Source organism: Coloeus monedula (genome assembly GCF_965178545.1).
Source record: "Coloeus monedula genome assembly, chromosome: 1".
NCBI classification, from domain to species: domain Eukaryota; kingdom Metazoa; phylum Chordata; class Aves; order Passeriformes; family Corvidae; genus Coloeus; species Coloeus monedula.
Genome location: NC_138781.1, coordinates 105312209 through 105324334, shown reverse-complemented (window position 1 = coordinate 105324334; position 12126 = coordinate 105312209). Strand labels below are relative to the sequence as shown.

At 42.5% G+C, this 12126-nt stretch overlaps 1 protein-coding gene across 6 annotated transcripts in view; it reads left to right on the top strand.

Moving 5' to 3' along the window:
• Window positions 1–12126, top strand: part of LDLRAD4 (low density lipoprotein receptor class A domain containing 4) — a 239403-nt gene that overhangs the window by 216005 nt on the left and 11272 nt on the right. For 5 of the 6 annotated variants that reach the window (XM_082286792.1, XM_082286797.1, XM_082286796.1 and 2 more), the window contains 2 exons: window positions 1360–1514; window positions 11500–11553. In XM_082286792.1, coding sequence (XP_082142918.1) covers window positions 1360–1514; window positions 11500–11553 — 209 coding nt within the window. The remainder of the gene's footprint in view (window positions 1–1359; window positions 1515–11499; window positions 11554–12126) is intronic. The other variant, XM_082286793.1, reaches the window with a different exon arrangement.

Genomic DNA, 12126 nt, shown 5'->3' with positions numbered 1-12126 from the left:
AGATCTTAGAATAATGAAAACAGCCTTGGGTTTCCTTTAGTTCCACTTCAGGTTCATCTTGGATTTTATGTGTGAGTGGCATTTTTCTAGCTCTGCTTCGCAGCTATGTTGTGTCTGCACAAGTGTACTGCTGTCACGCAGAAGGCTGAGGGTGGCTACAAATTAGAGGTGGGGGCAAAGGGGGCTTATTTTCTAATATTTATTATGTCCTTTCATTTTCCTATGTCATCTGTCTTTCCTCATTAGCTTTTTAAAACAGAAATTTACTATCAGTTCCACAAAGTTTATGTTTTTCCATCCAAAAAGTAGTGTCCTTTTTGGAGAGTACTGAAACTGAGCAACTTGAGCTGCTTCTTTGCTTTTTCTACCAGCTTAGCAACCAAAGACCTCCTCCCATTAACTGGAGTTGTCTTTCAAGATGAGAGCATCCCCTGTGAGCAATGCAGTTTCCATAGAAATATCATCAACTTGGTAACTCCAAAGGGCAATTTTTCCCCTTATATTGCTCATCCTTGCCGCTCCAGTATAGCCAAAAGGGTGCAAGAGTGACTCATTTCTAAATATACTTAATATTTGTGGTATAGGCAGGGCTTCAGATAAGATGATGGGCTCTGACAGAGTTCATTGTAATTGTATGTCTTGCAACAACCAAGGCCCTGGTTTCATTTTTAATCGTGATGGAACGTATCTTGTTTTAGAGTACCAGATCTCTTTTTAAATTTTTACCTGACTGGGAAAGTCCTAGAGAAGTTAACTAGTACGCTAGTTGGAGAGAAGGTAGTAATTGAAAAAGACACTGCCTATAGATTCAGTAGGATAAAAGTTTTTCACTCTAGTTAAATAGCTTTCATGCTATTTACTTGATAAAAAATTAAGGGTAGTGTACTAGATAAAGTGTCCTGATTCCTCTCAGGCTTTGAAGCATATGGAGCCCTCTGGACTCTCTTAGCATTGCAGGTGGCTATTAAAATAGAGTGGGGTTTGTGTGTATGTGGTTCCTTCAGCTTTTTGTTCAATTTTTTCTACCCCCACGGTAAAATTATATTGTCCAAAAGGCTCATCTGTGGTGTTTATGTTGAAGAGTTTATTACCTGTGAAGGCTGCAAAGAAGCATCACCAAGAAGCTTCTTAGTTTTGACCTGCAGCCACTCACGCTGATCAATTTACTCTGACAAAAATAAAATTATTTTCATGCTTTTTAGAACAGTTTTCTTCATGAGACTTTGCAGAATGGACAGCAGTAGTATCTCTTGCTAGATCAATCTCAGTGAAATACTGAGGGCCTTTTCAAGTTATTGCTTTGATGGTTAACCTTCTGTGTGTTAATGACACATTTTCCTCTTTTTTTCTTTGTTTTAGCTGAACTGGAGTTTGTTCAAATCATCATTATAATCGTGGTTATAACTGTTATGGTGGTAGTGATCATCTGCTTGTTGAACCATTACAAACTCTCGACACGCTCCTTTATCAACCGACAGAGCCAAAGCAGAAGACAGGAAGAAACTCTGCAGACGGTGAGTGTGATCCCCTGACACCAAACTCCTTTTCCTTGTGCTGTACAGGTCTGCAGCAGAGCCTCCCAAAGAGATCTGGTACAGGCAACTGCTGGAAAAACTTCTGGTACCACTTTTAATACTCGTAAAATTAGGTCTTTTGCCGAAGTTGTATTTATCAGTAGAAAACAAATTTGGAACATGAATTTCAGATACACGGTCTTTGATTATTTTTAGATCCTGCTATGTTTTATGTAGCTTATATTCATTTTGCATTTGGAGGCTTAGATGTGACATTGTTTGCTGCTGCTGTAATTTGAGAGGGGAGTGGAAGGGGAGTGAATGGAGACTCGCTGGGTTACAAAGATTTGAAATACATGTTGTTACGACTTTCCATATATTGTCTGATAGCCTGGAGTTTTATCTCTGTTACTGTTTTGTGAAGCTGCCGTGGCTGTTTGCTGGATCAAAACTACTGTCCCAGTAAGGGCCTAGGAAGATGTAATGTTTGTTTCACTAAAACAGCAAGAAGAGACTAGAAAAAGGATCTCTCCGAGGAGTGCTCAAGATGTGTTGTTACAGATTCAAAGGCTTAAGATGGGATCTTAGTCAGTACTTGTTAAGACTGTGTTCAGTCAACCCAACAGTAAATGGGCACTTAATTTGCCTTGTGAGCCAGGAGTTTGCTGGGTGGGATGCTCTGCTCCCCTGTGAGGGTTAACCACAGTGTGTCCCTGACCTTGGGATATCCCCCACAAGCCGTGCAGTGGCCTGTGTTGTTGCAGGGAGGTCCTTTCTTCTGATGTGCTTTTCAGTGTCCCAGAGTGGTGCCCTTGGCCTCTTTGCTGACAGCAATGGCCAAGTGGCCATTTGTGAGGTTGTCTTTTGATGCAGTGAATTCCTGGTAACAGTGCTGAGTTCACAGCTTCATTTTGCTGTCAAAAAATGTCTGATTGTAACTCAGAGATGTGATCTCATAATGGTTTACACCAGTTCTAACTCCACAGTCTCACCTTTTTATCCATCCCAGTCTTACGTTTCTTCCCTCTTTGTGCTCCTTAGGGAGCTGCCAAGGTCATGGTGAGAGGCCTTAGGGGACTGCTCTGGCTGAACACTAAGTGCTTGCTTCTTGCTTTTGCTTGTTTTTTTACAGTCAGATTTCAGCAGGGGTGGCAGCACTGACAGGGAAGGAGGCAGAGATGCCACTGTGGGTGCTGTGGAGCTGCATCCCTGGCAATCCTGGTAATTGGCAGCTCCTTCCTGGACGTCAGCTGTACAGTGTGACTGTGCAGGGCTCCCAAAGCTCTCTCCCAGTACATCACCTGGGCCCTCTTGCTGGGGGGCGTTGCTCTTCCCTTGGAGGCTGCAGGGGGAGGAAAGGAGCTGCCTCCTCAAGGAGAGGCTGCCTCATTGCCTGGCACTTCAGTAGTGTAGGAATGCTTAGCTCTAATTTGCTTAGAGATGAAACTGGAGCTTGTCAAACCTTAACCTTGTGGACTTGAGGACTGGAAAAATTGACTAGATTAATTTGAATGTTGCTTTGAAGTGGACACTGTAATTCAAGAACCACAATTCTGTCTGAAAAATGTTAGCTTTAATTGCTACAAATGCCTAAAATGAAATAGTTTGAGATAAATGAAATGTATTTTCATCTTCACAAATCTTTTTAAATTGTAGTAAGCTGTCAAATGCATGAAATAACCCTTTATTTCCTTTGTATGGTTCATTACTATTGTCTGTTATCAGAGGCAATGGTATTTTTTTTTTTTCTCTTGGGCACAAGGGAGAAAACTTCACCTTCTTATGAAGAAGAACATGCAGTTTGGCAGCAGGTGCTTTGGAGCTACTTTAGTACCCAGAACTGATCTTAAATCATTTTTAAAACAGACTCAGTTTCAGTTTGATTGTCACCATTATAAGTAACGATAATCACAGCCAAGTGAGCACTTCATGGGAATTGATGATGGGATGGCAGGAACCAGTTACTAATTCTTCTGAAAGCCTTTGGTATGGGTTTGTCATCACTATTACTCATCTGAATTTCTGATAAGCTGCAGCTCTTCTTATAAGAAGGTCGTACTTCTTGCAGGGAGTGGGGATTTAGAGGTCTCTGAGTTCAGATGTCAAAAACTTTGAATTTTCCTTTGCCTCAGGTGTTAGAAGGAAATTCTGATAGAAACTGACTGTGCAGTGCAACCCTTAAAAGCAGTGTGCAGAGCACGAGGGTCAGAAAACCAAAGTAAGTGCTCTATGGTGAGAAGCTGCAAATGACCAGTCTGTTTTCACTGTCCACAGTGGAGTGAGTTACATGAGAAGATAGATAGTGAGTGGTGAGATGCAGGTTATACACTTCTAAAATTCATTTTTTGTACCAGGCAGGCCTTGTTTTGTGTCCTTGCTATCCAAGTAGATTTTCTTGCAAGGGAATATTTTTTTAATTGTACATAGACTCTGAAAATGGATATTAATGTTCATTAACTGCTGATGTCTGAAGAAAACATTATTGTGACTCAAGTCTTCTTTTGGTAGAAAAATAGTGAATGGAAATAGAGGAAATTCAGACATCTTTCTTGAAAGAAAATGGTAAAGCAAATTATTTGACTATTGGTTAGTTCTGTAGTGAGCTCTGAAGTGAACACCCTTTGAGGTATATCAAGATGTAGAATCCAGCCCTTCCTGTTCAAATGGGGCTTTTTTTTTTTTTTTTTTTTTTTTGTCCTTTTGTTGCCTTCAGTTTTCTTTTTCTTAAAGCCTATCCTATTTCTAGATAATCATGCCTTCCACCAGCTAAGTGGTGGCTGAACTGCACAGGTTTCTGGCCTCATAAAGACCAACTACTGATCAAGTGATCTCTCTTACTCTGGTTCTTCTAGAGAGTGTAATAGGAGTGATCAGGTAAATTATCTACTGCCTTTATTACCAGCCTCACATCTGTAAAACTCATGGGTCAGGCATCAGAAATAAGAAAATAAAAGATACTAGTGGATTTATTTTTCTGGTTAAACTTTTTCATGTTTGGGCAAACAAACAACCCACAAAAAAAAAACCCAAACAAACACCCTCAAATAAAACAAACAAAAATAAAATAGGATGATAATGAGAATTTCAACTTCCAGGCCAAGCTGGAAATTAGAATATTAAAAAGATGTACTCACTGCAGTCACAAGTGTTAACATTTGAAGTAATGTTTGAAGGGCAGAAAAGAGACCAGTCATAGAGGGGGGAAAAAAAGGTTGCTCTCTAACAAGTGCACACTGAAAAGTTGTTATGTTCCTCTTCTGTAAATACACTTTTCTGTGTGACCACCAGTTCATCTCTATCTTTTTTCTTTATTTTTCTTCTTTTCTTCCCTCTGGAGTATCATCTTCCAGTCTTTCCCCAGTATTTGGGATTTTATTACCTTGGTTATTGGGCCAAGGCCTTAAGCAGATCACAGCCATGGGCAGGACAAACACTGAGTGCTCAGGAGCAGTGGGTGCTTCTGCAGCAGTGCTGAGGATGCTGCCTGCCCTCCCAAGGCAAGTCCTGCTTTCTCCTAGTGAGGCTATTAAACATTACAACCATGTTTTAACATTAGCAGAAATGAGTTTTGGGGTCATAATTGTGAGAGGTGGAGTGATTGATCATGTTGGCACGAGCAGCAGCCTGGAGTGAGCTTGCAAGGTACTGAACAGTGTCTGTATCACAATGGATAAAATACTGAACATTTCCTGTTGCTGGCTTATCCATCAGCAGTGTTGGGCTTCACAGCTGGGAGCAAGGCAAGGGTTGCAGAACACCTGAGAGGGACACAAAAGCCATAGAGTGTAGAGTACACCAGGAGCATGCCCAGGGCTGCTTCATTTTGAAACAACAGAACCTCTTGTATAGGAGCAAGTGATGCTACTGGCAGTGCTGGGGGATTTTGGGGCAGAGGCACGTGGCAGCCTTGGAAAGGTGCATCTGTGCACAGGATGTGTGTGTCTGATATCCAAGGGGAGATCGGTGTCGCAGCATTGCTGGCTGTGCCTTTGAAGTGTTGACCTTGTATTGGGAGGGCACTATGGCTGGTAACCAGAAGCATCCTGCTGCAATGTAGGTAGCTGCAGCTGGGGCACTCTGCTGTTTGCTGGGAAAAAACAAAGATAAATCTTGCTTCCTGATGATTAACTCCTAATGTCATCACGAGTCATTTCCATGGGGACATTGAGGGGAAAGAGATTAACTAAGTGACTTACAGGGAGGTACTTAATGAGCTTCTGATGTTCCTAATTTCATTCCTTTTCCTCATCCTGATGTCTTTACATTGTCGTCTTGTATAAAGTAGATGTTGAAGGCGTGCTGAACTCTTGGACTGCCCTAGGCCTACTCCTGGCAGCAAGCATCTATCACACAAGATGCTCACACTGACTAGCCCCTGCCTCCCACCACCGAGGGCAGAATTGCTGCTTGGGCTCATCAGCTTGCATTAGAAGCTGTGTTGGTAATGCCAGTTTTGGATGCCAAGCTCCAGGAGCACAGCTGTAAAAATTACTCCCCTCTGCTCTGTACCAGCTATTTCAGAATAAAAGGGGAATGTCAGGAGGATGACAGAAAATACTCAATAATATTGACAGCTCAGGGATTTGTCAGTAATTTCAAATGTTAGTCTTTCCTGCTGGTCTTTTAAATTATTTCCTACTGGCATTGGCATTATTCTGTCTGTTCCCTGCTGGTGTCCCTGGGCCACTCATTCTCATTTTCTTACTGACATATGCAAAAGAAAGAAAATCCCACTGGGAACAAGAACCCAGTCTACAGCCAGGAGAGAGTGTGAGTGCTGTAGACCACCCTGCTTTGCCAAATCTTTTTGTTTGTACCAGTCATCATTTGGCAGGGGCTGGATGTGCACTGTATTCTCCTGCTGTCTCCATGAGGGACATGGGCTCGCCTCTCCTCAGGGAGTGCTGCCAAGAGGGACAGCAAGCATGGCTGCTGCTCTTTGAAGTCTGCCACAGTAAAGTCATTATATCTTTAATAAGGGCAGGATTGTCCAGGAAATCTGCAGGTAGGACTAGAAGCAAGGAGCGCTGGCTTTGGGTGGCATCTGACTCAGTGTGTCACCTTGGGCAACTTGCTTCATCTCCAAACAAAGGAGAAAGGATAATAGTACTTAACTCCCTTCAGTCGAATGAAATGAAGATTACTTAAAGTGATGAAGTGCTGTGAAGTTAGGGAAGTAAAAGTTTTAAAGCATTAAGTAACAGGAATAATTGCAGTAAGTGTAGGGAGGCAGATTATATGTGAGAGATTTGGCACTCTCCATGATTCTCTAGTACTTCTCCTTGGTATCATGCACTGCTCTGTTAGACAGAGTCACCTTTCCTGCCCTTGAGGAATAGCTTTTAAAGGAACGAGCAGTCCTGCTGGTATATTCATCATTCTGTTGGGGACAACACAATAGTTTGTTTTGCTTGTTTTGCTGTCTTCAAAGCTATGATGGTCCGTATCACCCAGGAAGAGACGGGAGGAATGAGCCCCTGTGCCTTCCTGGAGTGTTTTCTGCAAGACACTACTTTAATGTGGTGTAATGTACCACCTAGGGCCAAAATCAGAAACTACACTGCTATCTGGAACATTTCACTTGCAAAAGAAGTGTGTATATATATTTGTGTATGCTTGTGTACATTTTTGTATAAAAATAAAATAAAAACCTATGTTAAGGGGAAAAGAGGGACCTTCTTATAATTGTAATGCATTTTAGAAAGTGAAAAACTGGCTTTTGTTTCTCAGAAAACATCATTTCAGGCAGAGTTCTATTTCACAGAAACTTAATAGTGGAGAAAGCCTGTAAATCTCCTTAACAGTCAGCAAAAAAAGAAAAGTTTGGATTATATGGGATTGTCATGGTTTAACCTCACCTGGCAACTTAGCATCCCGCAGCCACTTGCTCCCAGCAGGCTGGGGGAGAGAATCAAGAGGGTAAAAGTGAGAACTCATGGGCTGAGATCAAGACAGTTTAATAGGGAAAGCAAAACAAGGAATTCATTCACCACTTCCCAGGAACAGGCAAGGCTCCATCCATTTCCAGGACATTGCTGCTCCATGGTGTGTAACAGTGACTTGCGAAGACAAATGCTCTTGCTCCCAAAGTCCCCCTTTCCTTCTTCTTTCCCTGGCTCTATATACTGACTGTGATGCCATATGGTCTGGAATGTCCCTTTGGTCAGTGGGGTCAGCTGTCCTGGCTGTGTCCTCTCCCAGCTCCTTGTGCACCCCCAGCCTCCTCGCTGGTGAGGTGAGGTGAGGAGCAGAAAAGGCCATGACTCTGTAAGCACCACTCACCAATAATGAGAATATCCCTGGGTCATCAATCCTGTTTTCCTCACAAATCCAAAACATAGCCTCATACTTGCTACTATGAAGAAAATTAACTATATCCCAGCTATCCCAGCACAGGGGTCCTTTTGCTTTATAACAGTTTGAGGAAAATTTTTTACTGCCTGTAAAATTTTGCCTATAATCTCTCCCGAGTTAAAAATCGTTCTTCTGGTACATGTCTTTCCTGCTGGCTGTCAATGGGCTGATGCTCAGCTGAGGCAGTTGCATGACAGTGTGTGCTCCAGTGTTTAAAAATGCCCTCAAAAAGCCATCTTCTTACACTGTTTAGTTCTAGAGGCTCTACAGCTTTGTAAAGTATGAAATAGCAAATTATTCTAGCCTTATGGTGTCTCCTAAGCTCTAAATAATGAGTTAAATAATCATCACCATGAGATAATTAAGTAATCACTGAGCTGGGTTTATTAAATGATGCTGCTATTTCAAAACCTAATCACAGAATTAATTTCTGTAAATTATGGTGAAACTCAAAACTGGCAATGGTCAGCAAAAGACATAGGTGTATCCCTAACATTTTTCTTGCTTGGTGTTATTGGTAGATGCTAGGATTTTCATTCCAAAGCCTAACAATGTTAAAAATGAATACACTATAGGGAGTGAATGCATAAGCTTTCTCTCCCTGTTACTTTTAAGTATTGAAGCTTGTGTCTGAAGTCTCTTGAACAAGGAGCAAGTTGAGGTGGCCTAGCTATTGACAATCTATAAGAAGCAGGTAAATGAGATACTGCCCTCATCAAAATATGGGTACATTGCATTTGCTCAGGTTTTGCCTTGTTTGCACATACCTGATACCTACTTGTACAAATCCCTAATATAAATACAAATGCTGTCAGTTCTCATCTGATTTTCACTGATAAGAGCACAGGGGAAGCATTTGAGCTTTCAAAGGAAGGTCTGTAAGCACAGGGACAAGCAGAGAGCAAGACATAACACTTTCCCTCAGTGTAAGTCACTCTGGATTGGTCATATTGGTCCCAGCACATTATTTCCTAAATCTGTATCTCTCGGGGTGGAGGGGTGTAGTCATGGGGATATTTTTCTTCTGCAACACTTTCTTTGCATTTAAAGCCCTCACTGTCACCCCAAGAACAGTGGAGGTGGTGGGAACCAACCCTTGGGTTAGGTTGTATCTACCCAGTGCAGGGAAGGGAGAACTTCCCTTAAATAAAGATTCAAGAAAGGTAGGCAATAAATCTCCTGTGGTAGATGCAGTGATTTCAGGACAGAAACTCCTGTGTTGGGTCAGTTAGTCTGGACTTGGTGAGGGGAGAATTCTGTGCTGTGTCACTGGACCAGCCGTGGTGAGGCTGGTATGCACGTGTGTGAGCCTGGTATTTTCCAAGTGTGGGCATGCTGAGCACGTTACCCAGCCATCTGCTTGGGGAGTTCTTCTGGCTCCTGGGATAGAGGTCTTGCTGGGGGTTGGCTGCTGCCAAATCATTTATTCAGTCTGCTGCTCTCTCTGGGGGAAATCTCAGGAAAGGGAGGAGCTACAGGTAGACTGTAGGACATACTGTCACAGGAACGATATTGTTACGTATCCTTGCATCCTAAGGATCTCACAGCCTCGAAGTTCAACTGCATCCCAAGATGTTTACCTTCTCAAGTAGTTATCCCAGAGTGGGGAGAGGCTTGGGTTCCTTTGGCTTCATCTTGGTGTGGCTGTCCCAGTGCCCTGGTTACATTCGGTGGGATCCCTGTAGCAACTGCGGTACCTCCAGGCAGGGCTTTTTACTTTTCTGGGATTCAGGCATCAGCAGTAGAAGTAACAGGCAACTCCTCTCTTCTAACATGTTATTTCTGTTAGGCCTGGCTGGTACCAGATCTGGGAGTCTTGGCTTAGTGAGCAGGTCCCATTCCATCTCCATGCAAGAAATTTTTCTCCATATGCTGCGCCATCTCCCTCAGCTCATCTCACTCTCTTGCTTTTGGGGAAATGGGCCCTAGGATGGGAGTCGTTTCCACTTCCATGTCATCAACGCCCTTTCATAAGGGAGTTTTAAATAATATGAGTGGTGGGGGTAGATTTTATTTCTATCTGGGTTGGGTTCTTGGTTTTGCCTTTTTTCTTCTCTTCTGAGTCTGTAACTCAGGGGCAGTTAATTGAGAAGTTTAGCTTCGACTAATACGTTTTACAAACAGTTGTAATGTGTTTGGAGCCTGTTGGGTGAACTGCTGATAACCTGGTTGCCTTTAATTGTGCAAACATACCCTCAGATATTTCAAAATGAGGGCACCTGGGTGCTGAAGGAATGGAAAGGAATATGTGTACAAGTATGTATATAAATGTATGTGTATGGTTACACAGTTACAATTTCTTCAATTGACAGAACTTTATCTAGGCACTGAAATACATGAATCTTTATAAGATCGTTTTTCATGTCTTTGCAAAGGGGAATACTTGGGGTAGTTGTAAATAATTGCAATTGTCAGCCTCTCTGTCTTTGCTCTCTAAAGCTACAGAAGAGAAGTGTACCAGCTTTGCTATTCAAAGCATTTCCCTTAGCAGCTGAATCCTGTGGGAGAGTACTCTTAGAGCAGCTTTCCTCTGCGGTGGACTCTCCTGACAGGATCACAGACGGCTTTTGGTCTCTGAGTGTCATGATGAACATCTAGTTGGGTCTATTTTTACATCTGAAATATGCTGAAAGATGCTATGGTGAGAAGAAGCAGTACAGTAAGATTTGGAAGCAGTCTATACATGGTAATGCTTTTGGGGACAGTATGCATTTTCCTTCCAGTTCCTGAAATTTCTTATGTCTGTAAAACTTGAATTAGCATCAAGAAAATAGTCATGACCATACAATATTTTGATTTTTTCTTTGTGCACCAAGATTGAAGTTCTGTGCTTTATATCTGCTCTGATATGTCCTTTTCAGCTTCACAATTTTCCAGTGAAATAAATTCATTGTGGGAGTTACTGCTACTCTAAACAATTAATTGAGGAGAAAAATGATGATACACCTTAAGCTATTTTCTCTTATTGACATACTGTTCTTCACCCTTTTATTCTGCCCTGAGTGCTGGTGCAATGTCAGAATAGCATTTCAAGGCGTGGGAAATATTTCAACCTGAGAAGGTGGTTGGAGAAGTGGTTGGAGAAGTGACTGAAACCTCAGCTGCTTTAACTACTGTTTATGGTGGGAATTGGGCAGCTGACAGTTTTGACCAGATTATCCCTGGATTTAGCGTCTGTCACTTTACTGAGATTACAGACACCAGGTTTTGTTGTGAACTGTTTTGCCCATGGTGTGTAATTGGGATCCTGGCTGGCAGCTTTGTCAGACCTTCCACCCTTGCTGGTTTGGGAGGTGACAGGTACCTGCTCAGCTCACAGGTGTCTCCTGTCATCTCCTCGTGTTGCCACACTCCTGTAGCCACCACCAGCTTGCTGCATCCTTATGGCCTGTGGGGCTGGGTGCTGTGGATGACATTTTGGCACTTGCAAAACAGACCAAGCTTGACTTGCTTGGGAGCAGAGCTGCTCTTTGCTTGTGTTTTGGAAAGAAAGGGGTGGGATGTTGCTTGTTTAGCTCCTGGAGACAGCCAGTCCTTAGAAGATGATTGCTGGTAAGAGCTGTGATAACGAGGCAGAATGGTGATGTGATTTATTAATTTTTTCTATTTTGTTGTTTCTTCCACATTTCAGGAGGGGTGCTTGTGGCCTTCAGAAAGCTCAGTTTCGCGCCAGGGTGCTTCAGAGGTACTGACAGATTTCTGACTATCTTCACCAAGTGCTTTCTTTTTCTTCCTGTAATGTATATTTGGTTCCTTTCAAAAACATGCATCTATTTTTCGTAAAGAATGCTTTCTCAGTGTAATTCACATGGTCATCTAAGCCTGCCTTAATGTGCATTTCATAAATGCCTGAGACCTTTTCATTACAAGAATAAAATTCTGCCTACCTGACACCTCATCTCCATCAGCAACTCCCTGTGTTATAGTAGGCATTCACAAGTAAGTGGTGGAGGTGTGTCTCTTTCATGCAGTGGCTCAGTAATTTGAGTATTCACTGGAAGCTGGGAGACCAGTTCCTCTTGTCCCTGAATTTTTCTTGGATTTACAACACGTATCCTATCACCAGTGTCTCCCATCTTCCAGCTAGCACACATCTCTTGTCTGTGTAATAATTTGTGGGTGTATTGCTCTGAGTGATCCAGCTGTCCTGTGACAAACAGCAGAACTTCCTGGTGGTTGGCCCTGTATCTGTGAATGTCAGGGCTTGAAGACCCTGCAGGGATCCAAAAAAGAGAAGAGCAGTTCGATCAATCAAGGG